At 36.3% G+C, this 27,936-nt stretch overlaps 1 protein-coding gene across 6 annotated transcripts in view; it reads left to right on the top strand.

Moving 5' to 3' along the window:
• RELN (reelin) overlaps positions 1–27,936 on the top strand; it is a 558,501-nt gene that overhangs the window by 176,950 nt on the left and 353,615 nt on the right. The window contains exons 1-2 of one of the 6 annotated variants that reach the window (XM_059885399.1): positions 9,480–9,600; positions 9,711–9,736. The exons of 4 other annotated variants lie outside the window; for them this stretch is intronic. Coding sequence is in view for 1 of the 2 variants with exons in the window: in XM_059885398.1 (XP_059741381.1) it covers positions 9,590–9,600 (11 nt within the window). In the remaining variant the exon portion in view is untranslated. Of the gene's footprint in view, positions 1–9,479; positions 9,601–9,710; positions 9,737–27,936 lie in introns of those variants that run through there. One more of the 6 variants, XM_059885398.1, reaches the window with a different exon arrangement.

Raw genomic sequence — 27,936 nt, 5'->3', positions numbered from 1 at the left:
TGACTGCAGCCATCAAATTATAAGATGCTTGCTCCTTGGAAGAAAAACCATGACCAACCTAGACAGCATATTAAAAAGCAGAGACATTGCTTTGCTGACAAAGGTCCATCTAGTCAAAGCTATGGTTTTTCTAGTAGTCATATATGGATGTGAGAGTTGGACCATAAAGAAAGCTGAGCATCAAATAATTGATTCTTTTGAACTGTGGTGTTGGAGAAGACTCTTAAAAGTCCCTTGGACAGCAGATCCAACCAGTCAGTCCTAAATCAGTCCTGAACATTCTTTGGAAAGACTGATGCTGAAACCGAAGCTCCAATACTTTGGCCACCTGATGCAAAGAGCTGACTCATTGGGAAAGACCCTGATGCTGGGAAAGATTGAAGGTGGGAGGAGAAGGGAACAACACAGGATGAGATGGTTGGATGGCATCACTGAGTCGATGGACATGAGTTTGACAGCTCTGAGAGTTGGTAATGGACAGGGAAGCTGGGCATGCTGCAGGGGTTGCAAAGAGTCATACACAACTGAGTGACTGAACTGTACTGACCAAAAGAAAGGGGGAAGGCAAGTATAAAAAGCATAGGAATATAAAATGTGATATACTATAAATATGCAAGTATATGTGTGTGTGTGTGTGTATACAGAAACACATACACATATATTCACAATAAATGTAAACATTAAATTCACCAATTAAGACGCTGTAACTTTCAGAATGCAATTTCAAAAATCCAGCAATATACTGCTTCCAAGAGAGAAACCTAAACATAATGGCACAGACACATTGAAAGCAAATAGTGGGAAAAATGACATACCAGGAAATTTTAAAAAATATTTTTATTTATTTATTCATTTGGTTTTGCTGGGTCTTAGTTGTGGCATGTGGAATCTTTGATCTTCATTGTAGCAATTGGAATCTTTAATGCAGCTTTTGAGATCTTTTAGTTACAGCGTGCAAACTCTTGTTTGCAACATGTGGACTCTAATTCCCTGACCAGGGATTGAACCCAAACCTCCTGCATTGGGAGCATGAAGTAGCTACTGGACCACCAGGGAAGTCCCCAGGAAAATGTTAGCCAAAAGAGAGTTGGTATCACTATATTTTTTGAAGTATAGTTAATTTACCGGTGTCACTATGTTAATATCAGACCAAACAATAAAATTAATAATACTACGGATAAAAGAGGAGATTGAAAAATCTAGCTTAAAACGCAACATTCAAAAAACTTAGATCATGGCATCCGGTCCCTTCACTTCATGGCAAATAGATGGGAAAAAGTGGAAATGGTAGCAGATTTTATTTTCTTGGGCTTTAGAATCACTGCAGATGGTGACTGCAGCCAGGAAATTAAAAGACACTTGCTCCTTGATAGAAAAGCTATGACAAATCTAGACAGTGTAATAAAAAAGCAGACATCACTTTGCTGACAAAAGTCTATCTAGTCAAAACTATGGTTTTTCCAGTAGTTGTGTATGAATGTGAGAGTTGGATCATAAAGAAGGCTGAGCGCCAAAGAACTGATGCTTTCAAATTGTAGTGCTGGAGAGAAGACTCTTGAGAGTCCCTTGGACTGCAAGGAGATCAAACCAGTCAATCCTAAAGGAAATCAACCCTAAATATTCATTGGAAGGACTGATGCTGAAACTGAAGTTCCAGTACTTTGGCTACCTAATGGAAAGAGCCAACTCATTGGAAAAGATGCTCATGCTGGGAAAGATTGAAGGCAGAAGGAAAAGAGGGTGACAGGATGAGATGGTTGAATGGTATCACTGACTTAAAGGACATGAGTTTGAGCAAACTCCAGGAGATAGTGAAGGACAGGGAAGCCTGGTGTGCTAGTATGGGGTTGCAAACAGTTGGACACAACTTAGTGACTGAACAACAACAGCAGGGATAAAATAATTACTTAAAAACAAAATAACATGCATAAACACAGAGTGAAAGAAATATGCAAAATTGAAAATTGCCTTTGAGCTGGCAAATACTGATAACATATTTTCTAATATTAATGTTTGAATTGAAGTACTATTATAAAATTATTTGAACAAAAATTTCTCTAAAAAATATTTGTTGGATGGATGAGCAAATGCATGAATATACGAATGAAAAACATACCTTAATGCATAAAGGTACCAGAAGACTGTGTTAGAAAATTAAGAGTTTCTTCTATGTTATTTAAACTTCCATGCATGCACTCGTGACATCTGGGTTTATGTTGCAACATTTTAAATTTAAAGTCACAAGTCTACATAAAACTTTGCTGTTAAATTAAAAAAAAATAGTTTGAGGAAATAAAAATATTTAAACCACATATTTTCTGGAATTCTTAGATCATCTTTTAAAAATTGAAGCAGTTCATTTTGAGAAATTGTCATATTTACCACTGAGAAATATTGAACAAAATTATTTCCATCTCCATTTAGCACCTCACAATACTGAGATCAGGTTTTGTTTATCCACATTGGCAAGTCCTAAGCTGGAAACAAAAATGTGTTAGTCAAATCTCTTCCATTTGTCTCCACTACTGGTATTTATAGAAGGGATTATGAATAATATGAACATACCAGTTATCTGGGCTGACATATATTTCAAAGAGCAATGCCCTAAAATATTGTGCGAAAGATAAACAGTAGAAATGCTTTTAATTAAAAATGTACACTGTAGTTGCAAGGAGTTGGTCCCTTAATCAACCCCTGGTTTTAACGTAAGCAAATATATTGAAAATATGGCTGTAAAGCTAAGCTACATAAGCCTTTCTTCTAAATCTGCCTGCAGGCATTAATGCTCAGATTTGAGATGGCATCCTTATTTGCTAAGTGCAAAGATGGTTACAAAAGGGCTTTTCTCACTTTGAGGATAAAAGCTAAAGTATTCTTTAATTTTGGTTACTGCCTGACTCCTCTCAGCACCATAATAGTTATTTGGCTCAAAACCAAAAAGTAGCAATGCAGTGCTTACATGTCTATGGATCAAAATTAGATGAAAAATTGCTGTTTCTCATCTCCAAAGCTATTTGCTGCACATTTTATAACCCTCAAGATGCCTTTTGTAATATATGATAACAGAGCCAACTGCAGCATCTGCCTGGAAAGAGATTACTTTAATTATGGACTCAATGTCCTATTTTCTGCAAGTGATCCCCAGAGACAGGCTTCCTGCCGGAGGAGAGGTGCAAGGATGCACATTAAAGCTTACATGTCAACCATGAAGAGGTGGATAAAGTGAGACAAGGACACCCATAAACTGCCTTCATTTTCCTAGTCTGTAATGTGATGGAAGAGTCTATAGTGATAGGTTTTTAATTATTCCAGCATCTGTTCTTATGGACTTCTGATGGTAAGGGCAAGACAAGCTTATAAAAGAGCAAAACCTTTGACAACTCTGTACAGGAAACACTATATTTAAAAGGTTAGATAAAACATCATCTTCTTTAAACTTTCTTCTTCCAGATTGAAAAATATATAGGTGCTTTATTAGTAACATGTTATAATATTATTAGAAAGTGAAGCTGAGTGGTTTTCTTGTCAATCTCATTCTTGATAACACATCAAGTGCCTCATTATTAAGAATTCTTTGCCATTAAGTATAGTAGAACTGCTAATAATGAATTTCATTTAGGATCAATGCATATATCTTGTGTATTTCTATGGAAGTTCTTTATAATTTAACACTGATTTAACATTATGAATGGACACTTAAAGCAAATTGTTACCTTGTTTGTATTAATATTAATTACATAGACTCCTTGATGGATAGCTTTTCAGAGAATGAGTGTGTGTTTTTTCTTTTTAAAAGCATAGCACACACTCAATAGGATATTTGGGATTTCATCTGATTTTTCAAAAACTATAAGCATATTTTGAATTTTCTTAAAGATGAGGGATTATGGAAGAGTAACCGTGGGAATTAATTTTAAACTTCAAAAGGAATTTAAGGGATTTGGCATGGAATAATTTTGTGTAGGAGAGGAAAAATGGAACAGAAAAATGTACCTACAGTCATATTAGGGGAACACATCAAGTCTTTTAATACTACACCAACCATGACATTCATTATTTTTTGGTGTTAAAGTTAAATGCATTTAATATTTTATACTTTGATAAAGAAATCTAAGTAAGTTTATCTTAGGGCATTTTAAATGGTAACATTTAACTTAAAAAAATTAAAATAAAATATTTGATATTTTCAGACTTTCTAGTTGCTAATATAAATGCCACAGTGGATAAATTTTTTTTAATATGTTGAAATGGATAATTTTACAAGTGTTTTTATATTATATATCTTGTAAATGAACAATTAAATATATATTATCTATATATCATCAGAATTTATAAATAGGATAGATTTAGTGTCAATTTCTGTTTAAAGATCTTGGATATAAGGAATTAAAGTAATATGTATGGATTTATTGGAAAATAGAAACCTATTAGAAGAAACTGAGAGTATAAATAACTGTACTAAATCATCAATGCAAAGAAAATAATTCCTGATAATAAAATTTTATATTTTACCATTGCAATATAGGTTTTTAAAATTTTATACAGTGGTTCTAGGTGTGTTGTACAATCAGATACCCCATACAAATAAATAGCAAGGGGAGATTTCTAAACGGCTCACTTGGAGCATGAGATGACCTCTTCTAAGATCAAAGGGAATCAGAATTTTCTCTTGCGGAGTATTTATTTTGTAATTTCAGTGCCATATTTCACTTTGGTGACTGCAAATAGGACTTAGAATAATAGATTTATCATTTAATCCAAGTGTTATATTTGGAATATATGTTTTTTCCCCTGCCAATTATTTTCAGACATTGCTCTTTGTAAAAATGTCATGTTAATTGGGTTTTTGTGTGTGTGTGTGTTTTGCTTTTTTTTTTTTAATTTTATTTTATTTTTAAACTTTACAATATTGTATTAGTTTTGCCAAATATCGAAATGAATCCGCCACAGGTATACCCGCGTTCCCCATCCTGAACCCTCCTCCCTCCTCCCTCCCCATACCATCCCTCTGGGTCGTCCCAGTACACCAGCCCCAAGCATCCAGTACCGTGCATCGAACCTGGACTGGCGACTCGTTTCATACATGATATTATACAGGTTTCAATGCACAATGTTAATTGTTTTTGGCTTTCAGTATTTTATGTTTGAGTCAGAATGTAAATTCCTTAATTTTGACTTATAATTTAAAAGAATGATGGTAAAGAAATACATGCTGCAGACAGGCTTTGTTTTTCACATTTAAACTTGACAGTAAAAACTACCTCTTTTTAAATGTTTTTTCACATTTAAACTTGACAGTAAAAACTACCTCTTTTTAAATGTTTTAAGATAATTTTATTTTATGACTGTGAAAGCAATATTTATGTACTGAAGAAAACATTTAAAACTACAGCTAGGTGAATACCTATGCATGTACACACATTTACATGCCCCTTGGCACTTGTTCCCCTGTGTACGTGTGCATGCGTGTACACACACACAGACACACACACACACACACGCGTGTGTGTGTGCATATTCCCGTTACCTCATGAATAAGAATATTAGGTATCTTAAGCCTTATTTTTCTAGGTATATATATGTGTTCGGTTTTATTTATTTATTTTTCAATAAAACTGGGTTTCTACCATACATTCTGTTTTCTAATCTAGCTTTATTTTAAACCTAATGTAACATTATAAATGTTTTCCTAATAAACCCCCATCTACAACATCATCAGCATTATATGGCTGTGCTATATTTAATTAATCCCTTATTTATGGACATTTTGCATGTTTCCAATGTTTACTGTTGTAACAGCTTTATGATGAACAATCTTATAGCTAATGCTCTTTGCACACTCCTAATTATGAAAGCATGTTATTTTCATGTTGAATTATCAAGTCAACCTGATTAAAATGAAAAGCTAAGCTATGAAGTCAACCAACCCAGTTAAAATAAAATCATATTATGATCTTTGTACAAAGACCAGCATCACAAAGACAGTAGTTAAATTTTCATTTTTTAACAGTAATAGTTCTATTTGATAGGTACTGATAGATTAAGGTGTCAGTTTCCTTATCATTGTTCTAACTACCTAGTCATCACTTTAATTAAGAAAACATTGTTTTTCACCTTGCAGTATTTTCTGTTCCACTGTTAAGATTCAATAAATGCCTTTTAAACATCTGTTTTATAAGGCAAACTAATTCAGTCGAAAAACAACATATTCTGTCCCTTTTCTAAAGCTCACTGGAATGCATAGCCTTGCAACTAACTTATCACTAGTAAGTGAGCCTCTTAGTCTAATGCTTATATATTTTTAAATATCTTTGTTATTTTAGCTGTATAATTTTGTGTGTGTGAGGAAAACATAAGGAATGTAGATTTTATTAGTAAATGAGAGTGGCTTTATTATATAAATATTCACCTACTAAATTCTTAATGAATGTTTATAGGCCTATAGCAGAACCTTTAAAATCATCACGAGTGATGACACAAACATCTTTGTATTTCTTAATGCTACTTTTTGTAGCATTGTGATTGTCCTTTCTTCCATATTCTAATTAGTCTTTACTGGGAAACTACATTCTTAAAATAAATATCTTTGAGCTTTTCCCAAAGGAAGTCCTAAAGACTGATTCTTAGACATCATGGTTTATTGTACAAATATGATTAATATTGACCATTTTAACTATGTAGAAGAATCTATAAAATAATGTCTTTTTCATCTTGGTAATGCCTTTTCCACCCTTATTTCTGCCATTTCTATATCAAAAACAAGGAATCACATCAATAGAAAGAGCCTGGCCACATATTTAGTACCATGGCCTGAAGCTTTGGATATCTGTCTGCCCATGGTCTCAATGCACTGATGTATAAATCATCTAGAAGTGAGAGTTCACAGTGAAATATTCAAGTTTATGTGTACGCTAGATTCTTCCAGGAAATGAAATGCTGACTTCATGTGTATAAATTGTAGAATGATAACTGTAAACATGAGTAAGCAGAAGAGCGACGAAATTGGTATCGATATGTAGACAAATGAAGATCTGTAAGAGGAAATAAAATTTCAATTGTTCTTACAAAATTAGGATCTATGAGTTATCAGTTTTATACCAAGAGGTAGACCATGGAAGCAATTGTGGACTCAGTCTCCCAACTGGCTGTATGGCTTCCATGACCCTCCAAATTCTGGGAAGCCTCTCAAGGGGCAGTGCAAAGAGAAGAATCACAGATAGCAGTTGCTGGAAGAGTGGTTACATGTCAGATAAAATTGTATTTTTATGGGGTCTAAATTATATCAGTTCTGATGGAAAGGCCTTGGAAAGTGTGTTTGTGTTTCCAGAAAAAGAAGTCTCTGGGAAACTACTATAAGTCAACTTTTTTATGAGGTAATTTTCTATATCTGATCTTTTTGTATTTATGCAAAATGAAAGATGGTTTAAATTTTGTTTGTTTTTTTTTTTTAACATAATGACACCTGTCTTGAGAGCTATAGCCTCCTTTGCTAATTCTACACTGAGAAAATAAAGGTAAAATTCTAGAGCACACTGAAGAATCTTTTTTCATAGTTCCCTAAAATAGTTCATTAAGTGTTTTTAATGAAAGATTTTGTCAGAGGATTTAAATATCAAATGCTTTTGAAATACATTTTTGTTGTTTCAGATCCATTTGCCCAAAACTTTTCAGTACGCCAGTGTTGGGAATGAGCATGGCCTTATAATAATTAGTATCTAAAATATTTTGCTGTTTTCTCATGGAAGTTTTCAAAATAATGTACTTCAGTGTGCCAGTTTTTAAGTCTTTGAGTTTAAAATGTTAACTTACAGAGTGACTACTAAAGCTGTTATTATTGGGGCATTTTTGTTGCACCTCTGCCAGTTCATAAGAATGACTTCCCAGCACCAATAGTGCTAATCCACCAGTCAAAGTTTTGTTTTTAAGTATGAAATTGTCACAATATCCAATAACAGTAGTTGACCAAGAAGTATGAATTTCAGGAAAATTAAACGGTTAAATTAATGAAATTGTAGTAAATATAGTAATGATACTCACTTCTGTTCAGTTGCTCAGTCGTGTCTGACTCTTTGCAATGCCATGGATTGCAGCAAGCCAGGCTTCCCAACTCCTGGAGCTTTCTCAGACTCATGTCATTGAGTTGGTGATGTCATCCAACCATCTCATCCTCTGTCATCCCCTTCTCTTCCCTTCAATCTTTCCCAGCATCAGGGTCTTTTTCAGTGAGTCAGTTTTTGCATCAGGTGGCCAAAGTGTTGGAACTTCAGCTTCAACATCAGTCCTTCCAATGAATATTCAGGACTGATATCCTTTAGGATTGACTGGTTTGATCTCTTTGCAGTCCAAGGGACTCTCTAGAGTCTTCTCCAGCACCACAGTTCAAAAGCATCAATTCTTCAGAGCTCAGGTTTCTTTATGGTCCAACTCTCACATCCATACATGACTACTGGAAAAACCATAGCTTTGACTAGACTGGCCTTTGTTGGCAAAGTATTGTCTCTATTTTTTAATATGCTGTCTAGGTTGATCATAGCTTTCTTCCAAGGAGCAAGCGTCTTTTAATTCCATGGCTGCAGTCACCATCTGCAGTGATTTTGGAGCCCAAGGAAATAAAGTCTGTCACTATTTCCATTGTTTCCCCATCTATTTGCCATGAAGTGATGGGACCAGATGCCATGATCTTCATTTTCTGAATGTTGAGTTTTAAGCCAGCTTTTTCTTTCATAGATATTTACTTTTTGCTTGCTTCATCAAGTTAAATTCATTACTTGGCTTTAAATCTGAGTAAAACTGCATTTTAAAGACATCCACCCAGTTGCCTGTCTTAGTAACTTTAAAAACATATGCAAAGATTTATCTTGTTTTACTCTGAAAAGAGTAAAATTTTATATGTCATCATGAAGTGTGTAAAACTTTGCAATGTCAGACATTAACCAAAATATGATTTTATGGCTGAGAGTTGAATTTTTTGAGTATTTGAACATGGAAAAAATGGATTTCATAGCAAAATCAACTCAGAAATAGCTATATAATAGTATTTGTCTGCATTACTGCAAATTCAGTTACTTCCATGAACAAATCTTTTCAGTATATAAAGTTGCTTGAGTCACAGTTGGGCAACTAACAGGTGACAATGAAAAATCATACAGCAAAGATTCCAACATACGTTTGTATTATCTCAAAGATTGATTATGTTTCTTTCTGCACTTTCCTCCATCTCTAATTGCCTTTGCGACTGGCCATTCCTCTGGATAACTAAAGATATATAAGTTAACTTGGATAATGCTATCTTTTTAGAAACATTGCCAAGAAGGTGTATTATTGATAAGAAGAGAGTTTTCTTAGCATGGAAAAACTTTAAGTTCTAAAAGTAGCTAGAACAAACTAAACTCTTATTTTAAAGGTAAGGAAACTGAGGCCCAGGGAGGTTGATTCAACATCACAAAGCTGGATGATGACATAGTAGAACCCAAGGCTTCTGTTTCCTTCCTTCATCATACTGTGCCGATCCTTCTGGGTCCTCTGGGCCCTCAGAGGGCACTGCAGGCATACTCTACCCTTCTGCTCGCCATCTTTCTTTTAGTTATTAATGCAGCAAAGGTAGGGAGAAACATTACGCCTAAACCCAGTACTGATCCCTAACTGCTGATGAAAATGGGAACAGTTTATTTGGATTTATTAATCTATTAGACTGTGACTTTATATTCTAGATTTTCTGAGACAGGCTTGATTTCAGGTAACTATTATTTCTAATAAGATTATTTGTTTAATATATAGCACTAACTCACATATATATATATATATATATATATATATATAAAATTATGAGTTTCCTATATAAACTCATAAAAATATAGGATTTAATCTTCATTTGTTAACAGTCCATCAGAATAAACTTCCAAATTAGGGAAAAAAATCTTTTGTCAGATTATCCATCCTTATTTTTATTTAAGAACATATGATTCCCTAGGTATCTTTCTGTGTGCCATCTACTACGGTAGGTTCTTTGCCTCATTCTTAATTAATTTCATAGCACTTTTATGAAATAAGCTGTATTATTATCCCTATTTTACAGATGAGGAATTAGAGGCTTGGGGTACTTAATAGCATTCTCATTACACAGCTAGTTTATATAGCTAGTAAGAGGCAGGATTGCAACTCAGGTTTAGCCGGGGCTAATATGAGCCCTTAATTGATGCTTTTCCAATGACTACACAAAGTTGATTATTACTATATGTAAATGTAGAACAAGTGAGCAAGAAAAGAAGAAAAAGGCTTACTATAAAATATAGTATGGAGTCTACTTATATGGTAATGGTTAATAAATTGATTAAGAAGTATTGAGTGTTTAGGAAAACCACTATTTGGAGAAAAGGGAGAAAAGAAAATTTTAAATAAAAGAAAAAGACATGGTCTTCTGATTCATTGAAGGAGTCAAAACTGGCATGTTATAATAGAAAAATACAGGAAAAAAGATGAGAAAAATACAGGGAAAGGAGATCTTCAAGTCTTCCTTCTTTCCTTAGAGACCTTCTTACTGATATATTACTTGTATTCCATGTGTAAGATTTTATTACTATGCTCATGGCATCACCTTCAGCTTTCTGAACTCATATGGAGATTTTACTTACGTGGAAAATCCAATTTTCCAACCATATTTAAATAATGAAGCATTTTGTATACATGTATATGCCTACATGCATGTGTCCTAAGTTGCTTCAGTCGTGTCTGACCCTGTGTGACCCTCTGGACTGTAGCTTGCCAGGCTCCTCTGTCCATGGGATTCTTTAGGCAAGAATACTGAAGTGGGTTTCTATGCCCTCCTCCAGGGGATTTTCCAAGCCCAGGGATCAAACCTGTGTCTCTTGCTTTCCTGCATTGACAGGTGGGTTCTTTACCACTAGCGCCACCTGGGAAGCACATACAAGTATGGCTTTTAAAAATACTATGTATCCCCGCTTTAAAAAAGTAAAGACAATCAGATTGACATGTTAAGTTCTCATGTCATTGACTTCTTTGCCTCAGTTTCCTTATCTGGAGACAAAGTTACTTCTATTTAGCATTTTCCTAATTCATTTAGGGAAAATCATGAAGAATTGCTTCAGTATATGCCTCCTTGATACTCCTAGGTGTCAGTAATCATAAAGACATAAAGCATTGTCTGTTGGCTATTATCTTTTCTCAGTTAAACATGCAGTTTTACTTCAAATTGACAAGGATGTGGATGTTATCACATAACAATAAACAGAACAACTGGTCAGAGAATCGTAGAGGATAATTAGCCACGTGTATATCAAGAGAACAGGTTTCCAGTGACCTTCCAGGGGGACTAATGTCACATCTATATTAACATCCTCATTATTGACCTGAAACAAGAGAAAACAGCAAGTTAATTAAATTCTTAGATGATGCTAAATGATTAAGTGCTTGTTACTAAATACCAGTGAGAAGAAAAAATTCAAAACGTCCCTAGAGAAAGTTAGAAGATAGTCTGGAAATAAGAGCGATAAAATTGAACCTTAAAAATGCAAGCAGATGTATCTATAGAGGAAGTCATTTTAAACACTAACATTAGATAAGTTTGAATTAGAATGCAGTGATGGTAAAAGAAGCCTTAAGTGATGTTAAACTGAACATTAGACATAAGCTTGAAATGTAATATAGTTAAAATGCTACTATATCTAGGACCCTTGTATTCAAATACTATATAATAGCATCAGATTAACACTCTTTGCTGATGAGACCTCATTTAGAGTTCCTTGATTACAGATTACAAAGCAGTAAGAAAAGGGAAAGATTAGTCTGTATTATATGTATGCACATATACTACAGCCGAGGAAAATCCAGTGCTAGCCAGCTACAAAATGAAAAAAAAAAAAAAGACTTCTTTTCCTTCAAAATACATCCCTTACCTGTCTGAAATAGTGCATGAGGTTTTCATCTTTAAGATCCACCACTTTTGGTTAGGTTGCTGTTCCAACTGTTCCCATTAAATTGTATACTAGTTGCCTGGGAAGAATAAATCTGGAAATGAATTTGTTTGAAACATTCTTTAGCAACCAAGTCGCAGAGGCAGGAGTCTGAGTAGAGGAGGCAGGACAGACAAATGTGTGGCACTGGGGAATCTGTACAAAGGTTGGAAGGGCTAGGTGGGGCCAGATGGTGTCCCCTTGGGCAGCTAGAGGACTTGTTCTGAGGACCTGGGGAGAGAGAGCAGCTGAGGGCGAGGGTTCCTCATGAGGTGGAAACTGGTGGGGGGTGAAGAGGTTAGTGAAACTCACTTGAACTCAGTGTTTTCTGATGCACCTAAGAAGGCAAAATGGCTAATTTTTATCTATTTTCTACTGGTCCTGTAGAGGCAACAAGGCAAACCATTTGAATAACTAGCCTCATTGTCACCAGCTTATTCCTCACAGAAATGCTGTTAGCTCATTCAAGCGCTTTATGGCAGAATCATTCACTGGATAGACTCATAATTTGGGGCACTAAAAAAAGTTCTATTGGATTTTAATACATGAAATGTGTTTCCCTCTGATGAAAGAAGTTTTAGGGTTGATTTTTTTTTTAATTGTGTTATGTCTGCCAAGGGAAATTCACAATGAATTAATTCTGCTCAATGAATTTTTGCTCTTATAAAAAATTGTTTTAATACCAAACATTGCCTGTTCCAAATATTGTACCAGAGGCATTTATTTACAACCTGGTACATATGTAGTTTGAGCTTCTTAGCATAACTTACAGTGAATTAATGACTTGTTATTTACTGCTCAGGCACTCTTTGGGAGTGATTTATAGGGCTGTGCTGTGCACTGGCGGTTACTTTTCAGTGTCTGTGCTGGCTGTCTCATCAATATCATTAAATGAATTCACAGTGACACAGCTCTGCTACTGTAGTTTTTGATATGAGGGATAACTGAACATAAATCAGGACTTATGTTTAATTCATAAGATGTACCAATCTCTCATGTAGGCGTGAGTTAGGTTAGAGGATGTCACAGATGTATTTCACAGTACCTCTTGTGATTAAACCCAAGCTTTTCTGTATGGCTGTATGCACCAGGTAAAAATAATAGGTTGCTATACACTATGCCATTTTTCAGGTAAATGCAATTTATTTTTATTTAGGTATGATTGGTTTCTATTGTTGTCCCACCAGTGGGATATATTTTTGAAAGTAATACTGAGAGAGCTATAATGAAAGAACAGTTACTTCAAGTTTGTAATTCTTATATATTCTTTAAGTAGTTCAATATTAATTAATAACTACTATTTATTTTTTAATCTTATGTTGCAAAATGTTTTTAAAAAATAGAATAAGTGAACATTCATGCCGTGTCAAAATATTTTTTTATTTTAAGCCTTAAGATTTCTTTTCAGTAATAACTTTTAAAATAACTATGAGAAAATAAGCCTTTAGTCTAATAAGCTATTAGTCTAGCCCAAGAAAAGGAAAATACCGCATGTTAATATGCTGTAAGGAAAGTCAGTCCCCTTCTTGTTTGAAAGAAAACAACTATACAGAATATAGAAGTCAAGATATGTCAGTTTCCTAAAAAGAAAAAAAAGTGACAAAAATGAACTCTCCTAGTGTCAGGAGAATTTTCCTGGCATTGTTGTTATCCTTGCTGCAGTGCCTGATATTTATTCTTTGAACCAAACACTCTGAATGCACTGTAATCCATGCAGAAGACATGATTTTTTTCTCCTGGAGAGAAGGGTAATCTGACTCCAGCCGTGCTGCTACCAGGGTGCTGGGGTAATGGTGAGATTGCCAGGCTGTCGAGCCTCGTCACTGGCCCGCTGTGGAGCCCTGTGATCAGCTCTGCAGACTGTCACAAAGAAAGAATGTGATATGTTCCTGCCAAAGAAAATAATTCCAACATATGCAAGAAACTGACACAAATGTCTTCTCCTCCTTCCTCTGGTTACAGTTGATTAGACCTAGCTTGAGGTCGTGATGATTTTAAGACCTACTTATTTGGGCCTTGCTCTGAAAAGAAGATGGATGAGCTATTGCTTTCAAGGCCCAACTGACAAAAGGATGAGAGGAAATGACATTACTTAGTAGTGTAATAAGTAATTGATTTCATAATGCTTAGGGCAAAGGGCAGAGTAAATGCACACAGGAGAGCAGAGGGGGCCCAGGGCATGTCAGCAGAGGGCAAAGAAAGCAACACTGGAGAACTGAGGAATAGGTGTTTTGGAGGGGAAAATTACTAAAATTACTAAAGAAAAGGAATTGGTAACAGCAAGATAATCAAAGTAGTTCCTTCTGGTATGAACTGTGAGATAAAGAATTTATTAAAAAAGTAGTATATTTCTATAAACAGTATCAATCAGAAAATATATGATTCCTGGAATTTGTATCATTTAAGAGCAGGTTCTACTACTCATAAGAGAAAATCTGACTTGTAGTGGCTTAAAAAAATGCAAGTAGGACATATATTAAGTTAACCTCAAGAATGCGAATATACATTAGGTGCGAATATTATTTGATTCTGCTTTTACAAGATGGACTTCCCAGGTGGCATAAGTGATAAAGAACCAGTCTGCCAGTGCAGAAGATGTAGACAGTGTGGGTTTGATCCTTGGGTTGGGAAGATGCCCCTGGAGAAGGGCATGGCAACCCACCCCAGTATTCTTGCCTGGAGAATCCCATGAACAGAGGAGCCTGGCAGGCTACAGTCCACAGGGTCGCACAGAGTCGGACATGACTGAAGCAAATTAGCACATACAAGGTACCTAGAATAGTCAAATTCATAGAGTCAGAAAGTGCATTGGTAGATGTCAGGAGCCAGGAGTGGGGGTAGTGGGGTGGGGGGCATAGTTTAATGGGGATAGAGTTTCAGTTTAGGAAGGTGAAAGATTTGGGAGCTGGATAATGGTGAGAGTTACACAACAGTATGAATGTGCTTAGTGCCACTGAACGGTATAGTTAAATACGGTTAAAATAGTCTATTTTATATTATGTGACTTTTACCTCAATAGAAAAAACGTTAAAGAAAATATGAATCGGGTTTTGCTTACCGATGAAGGCATTCATGTCACATATTCTACTGTGTGTCTGTGCGTGTGCACGTGTGTGCATGTTTCTGCTGTCCATGGTGACAACAGGGATCGTTTTTTAGCTGATTCTTTCAGAATTTTCTTCTATATCTCTACATAACATGCTTATTTTGCCAGTGCTTCATTTTCCAGTTTTAGGTATTATCTCTTGATTTTTTACAATGGGAGTCTGGATGTTATTTTGTGATTTTGGTTGGATCAATATAAATAGTCTATAATATTGATTATGTAAATACCATTCAGAACTGTCATATACTGCACTGTAATTTCCTTCCCTGCTCAAGTTTATTTCCCCAGAATTAATAATTTCCTTGCTTTTTATTTGCTTTCTTTTCTAAGTATTTCTATCTCCGCTAGTTCTCTCAACACATTTGAACCTATTAGGTTTTCCATCCACTTAAACTTCCCAAGACTCTTTCCTGTAGCCTCCTGCTGCTGCTGCTGCTAAGTTGCTTCAGTCGTGTCCGACTCTGTGCGACCCCATAGACGGCAGCCCACCAGGCTCCCCTGTCCCTGGGGTAGCCTGTTCTAATCTGGACTGGCCACTCTCTGGGAGGGCTGCACAGCCGGTACCCTGGGATCTCCTCATTATCTCTCTCACTTTGCTTCTCTAGTTTTCTTTATTTTACTATTCCTCTTTCATGATATATTCCCTGCAGCCTCTTAAACTTCTGTCATTGTTATTGATTTATTATTTGAAAGATAGCATCCTCCAGTAAATTCTTGAGTAGGAAAAAGGGTTTTGAGACTTTGTAGGTTTGAGAATGTCTTAATTCTACTTCTTGATTGATAGGTTGATTGTGTATAGAATTCTCCAATGAAAATGTTTCCCTCAGGATTGGAAGAGGATTTTCAGTACCTTCTAGCCCTGAGTATAGCTTGAGAAGACCAAGGCCATTCTGATTCTTCATCCGTTCTAAGAAAAGTTTTGTTCTTTACAAAGTTATATTACTTGTAGAATTTGTGGAATTTCATGATGCTGTAGACTATTATGGCTTTGTTTTTATTCATTCTGCTAGAACCTCAGTGGGCTCTTCCATATGCAAATGCTTGCTCTTCAGGACTAGGAAATTCTGTTGAATTATGTTACTGAGGATCTGTCCTATTCCTATCCCCATTTTCTCTACTCTCTTTCTGGTATGCCTCTATCATGACATTTGACATTTTATACAATCCTCTCGTTTTCTTTACTTTTTGCTTTTCTTTCTACCTAGTTGTCTTTTTGCTCTACCTTCTGAGTGACTATGCCAACGCCTTTGACTGTGTGGATCACAATCAACAATGGAAAATTCTGAAAGAAATGGGAATACCAGACCACCTGACCTGCCTTTTGAGAAGCCTATATGCAGGTCAGGAAGCAACAGTTAGAACTGGACATGGAACAACAGACTGATTCCAAATAGGAAAAGGAGTACGTCAAGGCTGTATATTGTCACCCTGCTTATTTAGCTTATATTCAGAGTACATCATGAGAGACGCTGGATTCCAGCACAAGCTGGAATCAAGATTGCCGGGAGAAATATCAATAACCTCAGATATGCAGATGACACCACCCTTATGGCAGAAAGTGAAGAGGAACTCAAAAGCCTCTTGATGAACGTGAAAGAGGAGAGTGAAAAAGTTGGCTTAAAGCTCAACATTAAGAAAACTAAGAATTCATGGCATCTGGTCCCATCACTTCATGGGAAATAGATGGGGAAACAGTGGAAACAGTGTCAGACTTTATTTTGGGGGGTTCCAAAATCACTGCAGATGGTGATTGCAGCCATGAAATTAAAAGACACTTACTCCTTGGAAGGAAAGTTATGACCAACCTAGACAGCATATTCAAAAGCAGAGACATTACTTTGCCAACAAAGGTCTGTCTAGTCAAGACTATGGTTTTTCCCGTGGTCATGTATGGATGTGAGAGTTGGACTGGGAAGAAAGCTGAGCGCCAAAGAATTGATGCTTTTGAACTGTGGTGTTAGAGAAGACTCTTGAGAGTCCGTTGGACTAAAGCTGAAACTCCATTACTTTGGCCACCTCATGCAAAGAGTTGACTCACTGGAAAAGACTCTGATGCTGGGAGGGATTGGGGGCAGGAGGAGAAGGGGATGACAGAGGATGAGATGGCTGGATGGCATCACTGACTCGATGGATATGAGTCTGAGTGAACTCTGGGAGTTGGTGATGGACAGGGAGGCCTGGCGTGCTGCGATTCATGGTGTCGCAAAGAGTCAGACACGACTGAGTGACTGAACTGAACTGAGTGATGTCCTCAGCTTTATCTTCGAAATCCTTTATTGGTCTTTCAGCTCTGCTATAATATTTCAAATTTCTATTATGTTTGCCTTTTGAGTATTTATTTTTTATAGAAATATTTTAGCTGCACCATTTTTTTAAAATTTGTATCCTGTGTAATCTTTACTTTTTAATTTTTGCCTGCTGGTTTGTTTCAGTCCTTCTTTCATAATAAAGAATTTCCTTAAAAGTCCAGTGGTTTTTAGTTATAAGACCCTACAAAATCATTAGGAAATTCTGTTGGACAAGTGAGGAGGGATAGAGGTAGTGATGAGAAAGGTTGGCCTTTCTTTCAAAAGTAGTTGTCCTCACTATGGGTTGGTCTGGCTTGGCTGATTGCTTGAGGATCTCAGATATTAGTATCTTTAGATATTTCTTTTGGGCAAGACAGAGTTTCCAAAAGAGATGTTCCAATCACCTGAGGAAGGGTATATATCTAGTTTCCAGTCTTCTATGAACCAATAAAGGAGTCTGGGGATCTCACTTAGTGTGTAAACTTTTATTTATTTCTATTTGCTTTGTGGTGGTCTGCCTTCAAATGTGCCTGGAGTTTCTGGAGAATAAACGTCCAGTCTTGCAGGTGTGATGAGGGCCTGTCACTGAGCTACCTCGAACTGAAGAGAGGAACTCTTAAAGGAAGCTTCTTAAACAGACTTCAACAAAGGGTCTCTAACATCAGAGGGAATCTGGTGATACTAATTTCTGAGTCTCTTTCAGCCTACCCATTGCTGGCTTCACATTCAGTGTTTTGGTGTGTTCTAGGTTAGTTGCAGCTCATTCATCTGCTTTCCAGTATCTCAAATTTTGATGTTTTTGTCACCTCTCCTGTCTTCTTGGGTCTTCGGGATTTTGCCTTTTTCAAAAATCTTTTACTGTACTTTAGGGAGGTTTCAGGAAGGAGTGGATATTAATGTAAGCATTCAATTCACCATCCTTAAAATCTGACAACTTCTCAGTTACCAATTATAACTAAATCTGGATGTCACCTCTTATTCTCACCATTCAGGCTAGAAGTCCTTCTTTTGAGCTGCCATTGCACTTACTTCGTTATCATTTCATGTGTCTCTCTCCATTAATCAGTGACGTCATTCACTTGAAAGCTGTGTATTATTTGTCTTTCTCTCTCTAGCATTTGCATGGAGCCTGTAACACAGTGGGTGTCAGTAAATACTTGTTAGTGAATGAGCATGGATGTTAGGATAGTAAGGAAGAGACACTTTTCCCGACTTAACCTATCCTGAAGAGGTTATACTGACTCTTCAAAATTTAGTTGCAGTGGTTATTATTTTTATTTAAATAAGAGGCAATTTATTTTTCAGATTCTCTTGATGGTTATTCAGTTCACTGTTTATTTTTCTTCTTTGTTTTAGAATGTGAAAGAGATAAATTGTATTTTATGACTGTCTTTTAAAAAGTACTTATAGGGAGCTCCATTCCATCTTGATACCAGGGTAAGTACTTTAACCAGTGAGCTTAACTGAGGTCCTCTTTCCCCTTTCTCCAATAACTATACATAGATACACTGGTTATCCAGCACTTATCTCAGACATTAGTGAAATATTTGGTTCTTTCTCTATTTTTCAAATACATTTTGTAGTATTATGACCTTCTCATATGAAAAACTAAGCATTATTTTGTTTAAATTTCTGTAAGAATACATACTGTATTTTATTTAACAATAAATAGGGCATTTTTTTCAGGATGGGTAAAAACTTCCTGAAGATATATAACCTTGATTACTCCTTATTCAGCAACTCAAAATCCATGTGTTTTCTTCCACACATTTTCTCTTTTGAGTTAAAAAATATATATATAAATGATAGTGAGTCAGTATTCATCCCCTTGGAATATCTGATAAAGAAAGCCCTTGGTTAAACATTCCATTCTCCCTTCCAGCTCCTCCTTGCTTGTCCAGCATTTTTCTAAACACCTCTATGACCATATCCTCATATCCCTTAAGTAAAAATCCAACCATTTTGGCTTATTATTCATTTTAAAACTGGATATGTCAGCAATTAAAGCACATTTTGACAAGTTTAAAGAGTCTATGACCTAGGAAAATGTGAACAATCTGCACACCCCCAAGATTAAGCCACCATCAGACCAGTGGCTACTGTTAATAGAAGAACCCTTAGATTAGACCTAGAGTTTATCATATTAAGTGAAGTAAGTCAGACAGAGAAAGAAAGATATCATGTGATATCACTTACATGTGGAATCTTAAAAAAATAGTAGAAATAAATTTACAAAGCATAAATAGACTCAGACACAGAAAACAAATTCATGATTGCCAAAGGGTATGGCAGGGGAGATAAATTAGGAGTTTGGGGTTGCATATACACACCACTGTATGTAAAATAAACAGCATGGACCTACTGTTTAGTGTAGGGAAGTATATTAAGTATTTTGCAGTAACCTATAATGGAAAAGAATCTGAAAAAGTGTGTGTGTGTGTGTGTGTGTATGTATATATCTGGATCATTTTGCTGTACACCTGAAACTAGAACAACATTGTAAATTAACTGTACTTCAATTTTAAAAATATTTAATAAAAATCAAAATTGCTGGAAGCTGGCTGGTGTATTCAGGAGAATATGGGGGGTGGACCCACTCCTTTCTCCAGCACACACCTTGGTACATTGTTTTAAATACTCAGACGAGAGGAATGGAACATTGAAAATTGAGGCCAAGTTCAACTGTTGACCGTTTTACAAATTTGAAAGCACATATGCCTTTCATATGCTTTTATGCATTATATGTCCACCTTATGTATTCATATGCCATGCACACTCATGTACCTAGAGTTGGTTTAAAAAAAAACATTGATTCTTGGGAAATTACATTTTACTTTTCTACATGTATTGAGTCTTCTACTACTTACAAAACACTTTCATATTGTTTGCCTTATTTGATATCCATCTCAACCTGTGAGATTAGGCAGGCCAGCTATTGCTTCCATTTCACAGATGAAGACTCTGGGGCTTGGACAGGTTATACTATTATCACTTGCGTGGATTCATTAACCCAGACTGTTAGTTATAAAACCAAGGATAGAATCTAGATTTTTTTTTCCTTAGACTTTGAATTGATCCTTGACCCTGATGTGTTATTTTACTCAACCTGAAATTCCTTCGTGAAAGACAAGTCTCCTCTAGACCTCTGGATCAGGAATAATTGCTCTTTCATCCACAATCATTTGTTCATTCTTCCAAATTAAAAATGTTTTGGCTGGATGTGATTTTCATAAAAGAATAGAGATAAATGAGTTATGAAGAGCCACCCTGCACTGAGTAACTTGGGATGCTGTTTTCTAACTTGTCATTGCACCAACATTTAAGATTTAGGAGTTTCATTTGTTAGCAAGAAATAAACTGTTACTAGCTGCTGTATTATTTCTTAGTGACATCATGTATTAGTTCATTAGATGTGTCTAAAAAATTTGCTTCTTATTCCTTACAAATAATTTATGGATGCCCCGACATTGCAGAATTAGGGTTGGTATAACTTCACATTATTTATGACCATATTCTTTAAACATATTCTAACCTGGAAATTGTGTGTAGATTTCACATTTACATAACTAATATATGCACTGTTGCTGCCACACAGTAAGAAATGTTTACCTGACAGGCTGTGACCTGCATAGTATAAGAGGCATTACTCCTAATTTGTCAGAGATTCAGAGCATAAATTATGGGTTTCTTTTCAGATCACTATTTAGTGACATTCTATTTGAAATAGATAATGTGTCCAGCAACTTCTGATGAAATTTGAGATTTTGCTTCATTAATGTTTTGGCTTCATTATCAGTCATGATGGTTGATTTAGACATAATTTAGAGTTATTCTTATATATCCTTGAAATAACCTTTTTATTAACCCCAAAATGGATCAACTTTTGCTATACTGGCAATAAAGAAACAAGTCTCAAAGATAAAAATATGAATACTTTTAAAATATTCCAACAGTAGGAAATCTTTTCCCTTACAAGAAGGGGAAATAAATGGGTATGATAGACTGTCTCCCTTGGAAGGAGTGAAGGTGAAAATTCTGTGATGTAGGGCTCCTTTCCGATTACACATCATTTGAAGATCTTAGACACAGAACTCAAAGATTCTCAATGGTTTTCATAGCCCTGAGATATTTTTGGGTGCAATTTCACCCTTTATAAAAATTTCCACCTTTTAAAAATGAACCCCAATTTCTAAAGCATTTCTTTTAACTGCATCTGTTGCTAGGAGAGGAGCAGAGGAAAAAAATGACAGCATCCTGAGGTATGTAATCTTGCTCATTCCTGTTGTCTTGGAAATGTAAGAGTCAAGGTTGTCATCAAGTCTCATAACAATCTTCACCCATTATAATCTGCAGAACTTCCTGGAAAATTCTGCATGTCTCTAAGTTCCTTCTAGCCTTAGAAGCTAGATATCAAGCCGCAGTCTTTAAGTAATTTAACAAGGTTTGGGTATTTATCCCCCATTTGTTCTTGTTCATTCACCCAGTCGTGTCCAACTCTTTGGGACCCCATGTACTGCAGCATGCCAGGCCTCTCTGTCCCTCCCACCTCCTGAGGTTTACCTAAGTTCATGTCCATTTCATTGGTGATGCCATCCAGCCATCTCATCCTCTGATGCCCTCTTTTTCTGCCCTCAGTCTTTCCCAGCATCAGGGACTTTTCCAATGAATGAGTCAGCTGTTCACATCGGATGACCAAAATATCTGTCTGTCCCCCATAGAACATAGCATAAATCCTTACATCTAGATGGTGCCAAAGGATATTTGTGGAGTCAACTGATGGAGCACTAGGCAAAGTCATGGAGTTATTCTCATAATTTTTCAATTATCATCACTTCTATCAGGTGTCTTTTGTTATTTCGTAGTTTGTTAATCACCTGATCTCCAACCTCTAAGTGTTTATTATATGAAGACTAACACTAAGTGTAAGAAAGACACCTAGCATATGAAGAAGCATTAAGTGAAAGCAATGAATGGGATAAGTAAAGAGTTAAGATGAGTTAAAAGTGCTAGATATATTAATAGGTGTTTTAATCATTATCATTGTGAATCACTGTTATGAACAAAAAGATAAATGACTTTAGTGAAATGGCAAGGGAAAAGCAGCAACTGGAAATGTGTTTTTAAAGTGTGAGTTTGATAGGAATAAAGATGGAGTATTTCAATGCTATAATCATAAATCTGGAAACAGTTTTAGAAAAAAAAAGAAGTTCGCTAACTTTTTTTTTTAACCCACAAGAGAGACTCAAAACTTTGTTGTTCATACATCTGTGATCATTCCATTTTGATCCAAATTTAAATTCACTTGGAAATGGGGCCTGGGAATGTTCATACTACAAATTGATTAGAAATATGAAAATAACATGATAGGATACATTACCATGTGAAGCAAATAGTGTTGGTTTACTTCATCTTAAAAAGTGGCAGCATTTTTAAAATAGCTTTATTGTGACCATGGTTACTTTGGAGGCTTTGTTTTTGTTCAGTAAAATAAGCATTGAAGGAATTCTTGTATCTACACTTTGTATGAAAGGTGCACTTTTTAAATCCCTGATTGGATATTTCAGATGTAGTTATATACCTACTCCTGAAGCCAATCCAAGCATTTAAATGGAACTGGCGGTCTGATTTCATAAGGAGACTTGCAATTATGTTGTTACTTAGAAGCTTAGTTTATTTTCTTAGAGATTTAATGCACAGTGCTAGTATTATCCTTTGCTACTAAACAAAATGCTTCTCAAAATTTTACATTTGGGCTTACTCCTTGGAAGGAAAGTTATGACCAACCTAGATAGCATATTCAAAAGCAGAGACATTACTTTGCCAACAAAGGTTCATCTAGTCAAGGCTATGGTTTTTCCTGTGGTCATGTATGGATGTGAGAGTTGGACTGTGAAGAAGGCTGAGCACCGAAGAATTGATGCTTTTGAACTGTGGTGTTGGAGAAGACTCTTGAGAGTGCCTTGGACTGCAAGGAGATCCAACCAGTCCATTCTGAAGGCGATCAGCCCTGGGATTTCTTTGGAAGGAATGATGCTAAAGCTGAAACTCCAGTACTTTGGCCACCTCATGCGAAGAGTTGACTCATTGGAAAAGACTCTGATGCTGGGAGGGATTGGGGGCAAGAGGAGAAGGGGATGACAGAGGATGAGATGGCTGGATGGCATCACTGACTCGATGGACATGAGTCTGAGTGAACTCTGGGAGTTGGTGATGGACAGGGAGGCCTGGCGTGCTGCGATTCATGGGGTCGCAAGGAGTCGGACACGACTGAGCGACTGATCTGATCTGATCTGATCTTGAATTTATGTGACTTTTATGGTGCTTGTATATTTAATTTAAATTCTGTTTAGCCTTAGTCTAAGACTAAATCCAATATGTGAAAATCCAAGTTTATAGAAAAAGGTCAATTAGAGGGTTATGGTTTGTTTTACAGTAGTATTCCTTTAGTATTTTCCTTTATGGTCTTAGTATTTGAATATCCTCATATACCTGTTAAAGAATATATGCATATATCATATAAGGTAAATACCAATTTTACTTCTGTTTATTTGATCACACCTTGTTATATTTTGTTACTGAAAATGATAATTTTTAACACATCATTTTTATTTTTTCCTTCTAAAAAGTATTTTTCAAGAACCTGTGGCTAGATTTTGAGTATAATAAATCATGTCCCCACTTTTTTCCTTCCTGAACTTGTGAAAGTTTTTGATCTTTTATGTTGCCTTTGCCTTTATTTTCTTACTTAATTTCACACACAAGGAACTTTTGTTGTTTAGTCGCAAGTCATGTCCAACTTTATGCAACCCCATGGGCTGTAACCCACCAGGTTCCTCTGTCCATGAGATTTCCTAGGCAAGAGTACTGGAATGAGTTGCCATTTCTTTCTCCAGAGGATCTTCCTGACCCGGAAATCAAACCTGCATCTCCTGCATTGACTGGTGGGTTCTTTACCACTACACCAGGGAACCCCACAAGCAACTTTTCCCTCTATCTAAATGATAAAGTTTGATCAAGAGGAAACTTGATTTGTATTTATTTTGTTTGTGGTATCAGTAATTCAGCAGATGTTTACTGATCATGAACTGCGTGCCATAGATTATGCCAAGCCCTAGAAATAAATACGCATGAGTGAACAAACAGAAGTCCTTGCCATAGAACTTGTATTACTATTGTTGTTATTATTGTATTAAATCACATTATTATAGCTAACAATGCACCACAACTCTGAGGTAGGTACTATTATTGGTGAGGTACAGAGAAATTGTTATTTATTCATGTGATTTATCCCAATAAGTACTGAAATCAGATTTAAATCAGGAATTTTGTTCTCTTAACCACTCCACTATATTTCTCACAAATAAAATAATTATAGTTGTGACAAAGGCCACAAAGGAGGAGTGAAAGCTAAAATGAGTAGATGTAACAAGAAATTTGATTTAGTCAGAGAGGTAATGAAGGCCTCTCTGAGGAAGACATTAAATATGAGACATCTGGATGACAGGAGTTAGCCTGTAGAAGAAAATGTCCCAAATGTAATTGCACAGCACATGCCAAGATCCTGAGGTAGAAAATGGTTAGGTGGTTAGAGAAACTAAAAGCAGGCTTTAGGCTGTAAATGAGATAGGTAAGAAAGGAATACTGATGGAGCAGCATGTACTGCAGAAGAACGGGTTTATCCCCACAGAGGCACAATTTGTTGAACAGTATAACTTTGCCATATTTCTAATTATAGTTGCTTCATATGTAATCAGATATCTTCATTTAAAAATGCATATTATTGATAGACAATGAATGATTTGAAAGTAGGAATATCATTAGCTATGAGATTCCCCAAATGTTTCCTATTCAAGATCAAAGAGACCTGGAGATACAAAGTATTTTAATCTATAAATCAGTTACTTAAGGTGGATACTTCTGACACTTTATTATTACTAGTAAGGTTATAACACCATGGATGTTTTTATTGCTGTTATAAATTGCAACTCTTTACTCAGTGTGGTGGTCATGTGTGGCACCCCATGACATGTGGAAAGCAAATAGAAAGGAGGGGATAGGTCTGGCACCAAAGCTCAGGACACTGACCCTATGGCAGAGAATGGCCAGAGGCTCCAAGTCAGGCAGGGAACAGAACAGACCAAGAGGACAGCACTGACATTGGAGTTTCCCGTAACTAGAGCGCAGTGACAAATCTGGGTAGCCAACCTGGGAAGGCAGAGAAAGGATGGTTAGCATCTGGAACTCTGGCTATGAAGACTGTGGTGTAAACTTCTTGAGAACAACAAGCATCTTGTGTTCACTGCTTTAGCCCTGGTGCCCAGAGCAGTGCCTGACGTTATAACCAGGAGGTCTTAGTGCGTGTACTTAGGTGGAAGTCTTCAGTCCAGTGAGACAGTGTGGGAAGGAGAGAAGGAGGGATGTTCCAGATCTGCCTGACAGTGAAGGAAATACAGAGAAAAGCATGGCTTCACAAGAATCAGAGCTGTTCCCTAAGGTCCTATTTCTGTAACAGTGGCCTTTGTCCTGCCTAACTCCAGGATTGGTTTTAAGAACAGGGGTGATATTGATCTTCTGGGTGTCAGGAACGACTGCATACTCATGCAGATCTTCTCACTTAGTCCCTCCAATAAAGATAGGCTCAATTATTGCTCTGTTTTATAAATGAGTAAACCGAGGCATGGGAAGATTATTTAATTTGCTCACAATTAAGACTATTAAGTGGTAGCTAAGATTTAAACCCAAATTTGTCTTCAAAGCTTGGCTGCTTCTTAAAATACAACTCTGCTTTCAAGTAGCTATCAGAACAAGAATGTACATGCTAAGGGCCTCACAGGGAGGAATGGTATTTAGGCTCATGGTAAAGAATCAGCCTGCCAATGCAGGAGATTCAGAAGACGCAGCTTTGATCCTTGAGTCAGGAAGACCCCAGGGAGGAGGAAATGGCAACCCACTCCAGGATTCTTGCCTGGAAAATCCCATGGACAGAGGAGCCTGGAAGACTACAGTCCTTGGAGTCACAGAGTCAAGACACAACTGAGCATGCATGCATGCATGCATAACAGAGTTGGTTCTGAATTGGTTCTACAGAGGCAGAGAGTGGTACTGTCCAGGGCTGAACAATCAGAGATGTCTTAACACAGGACCCCCAGGAGTGAAGAGCTGGAAAGGCTGAGGGAGCAAAATGGTGGCTGACCAAGGGCACAGATCGTGAAGCATGTAGAATCCACAAACAGAGATTTAACCCGTGACTTATTACCATATTTAATGATTTGTTGTTTTCTTTCAAATGAAAATTAGTTTGTCAGATGTAGTAATTTAGGACACTAATTACACATAGCTGCACAGGGCCTGCCCCAGGCAAAATTGAATGTCTTTGGTTTTGATTTGTTACCTTCTTTCTTGGCAGCATTTCCTTCCTCTCACAATTCCTTTATGTACCCTCACATGCCCAGGATTTTATGCTGCCTTTATCTTTTCCTTCCAGAAGAAAATTGATGTAATAAATGAGCTCATAATAGAGTTGGTTGGTAATTTAATAAATTCTACTGCCTGGAAATTTTTATATTTACAAAAGAAATCTTATCACATGTGATGTGGTATCCTGGATTGGATTATTATGGGGTGGAAGGAGGTTGCTATAAGAAAAATCTGAATGCTAATTTCTAAGTATTGACAAATGTACCAGGATTATGTGAAAAGTTAGCATTAGGGGAGTTGAATAAAGAGTATATGGGAGCTCTCTTGTACTGTTTTGGCCACTTTTCCATAAATCTAAAATAACCCCCAAATAAAACGTTTAAAGTAACAAAGGGACCTTGTAGAAAGATCAATTACTATTCAAAGGAATAAATCTCTATTTAAGAATTTCAGGCATGCAGGTCCTATCATATGGGTGTGTAAAGATGCTTCTATAGCTGTGGACACATTTGCTTTCCACAGACCCTTAGCTTCTTTAACCATTGAATGTTTCTGTTTTGTGTATTTTGGGTGCTTTGACTTGTATCCAGTATAAGAGGTTTGTTTCTGTTCTTTTCACTGCCATCATGATGCTAAAAGGCAAAAACCAAGCTGAGAATTAAAACTGCAAAACAAGAAGCAGATAGCCATTTCTTTCCTCTTCACGGAGGGGTGATTTATTCCAGCAATCTGAATTAGACAAACACTAATTGATGTGCTGGGAGATAATTTAGAAAAACCAAGGTCACTGAATTGCCACTGTTATAAAATATCAGAAGGAAAATAAATTCACTTGGGCTTTCAAATACTCACATAGGGTTTGTTCTTTATCTAATGGCAACATGGAAATCAGTAGTCTTTATATGACCTAATTTAAAGGGATAAGTGCTTGACTACATACACTCAGTTCAGTGTTCCAAAAGAATTTACTGTGTATAACTCCAGGGACATTAAAATTAGATAAAGAGTTTAAAAACATGATTTCCCTCTTGGAAAAGGTAGACCAACTAGTTGGCACTGTGTCAGATGAGAGACAATAGAAGCTTGTTCTATTATTTATACAAATTGACTGGTTTGGCAGTTGCTACAGCAATGAGCCATAATGAACTATAGAAAA

Source organism: Bos taurus, chromosome 4 (assembly GCF_002263795.3).
Source record: "Bos taurus isolate L1 Dominette 01449 registration number 42190680 breed Hereford chromosome 4, ARS-UCD2.0, whole genome shotgun sequence".
Classification (NCBI taxonomy): Eukaryota; Metazoa; Chordata; class Mammalia; order Artiodactyla; family Bovidae; genus Bos; species Bos taurus.
This window is presented reverse-complemented; position numbering and strand designations above follow the sequence as displayed.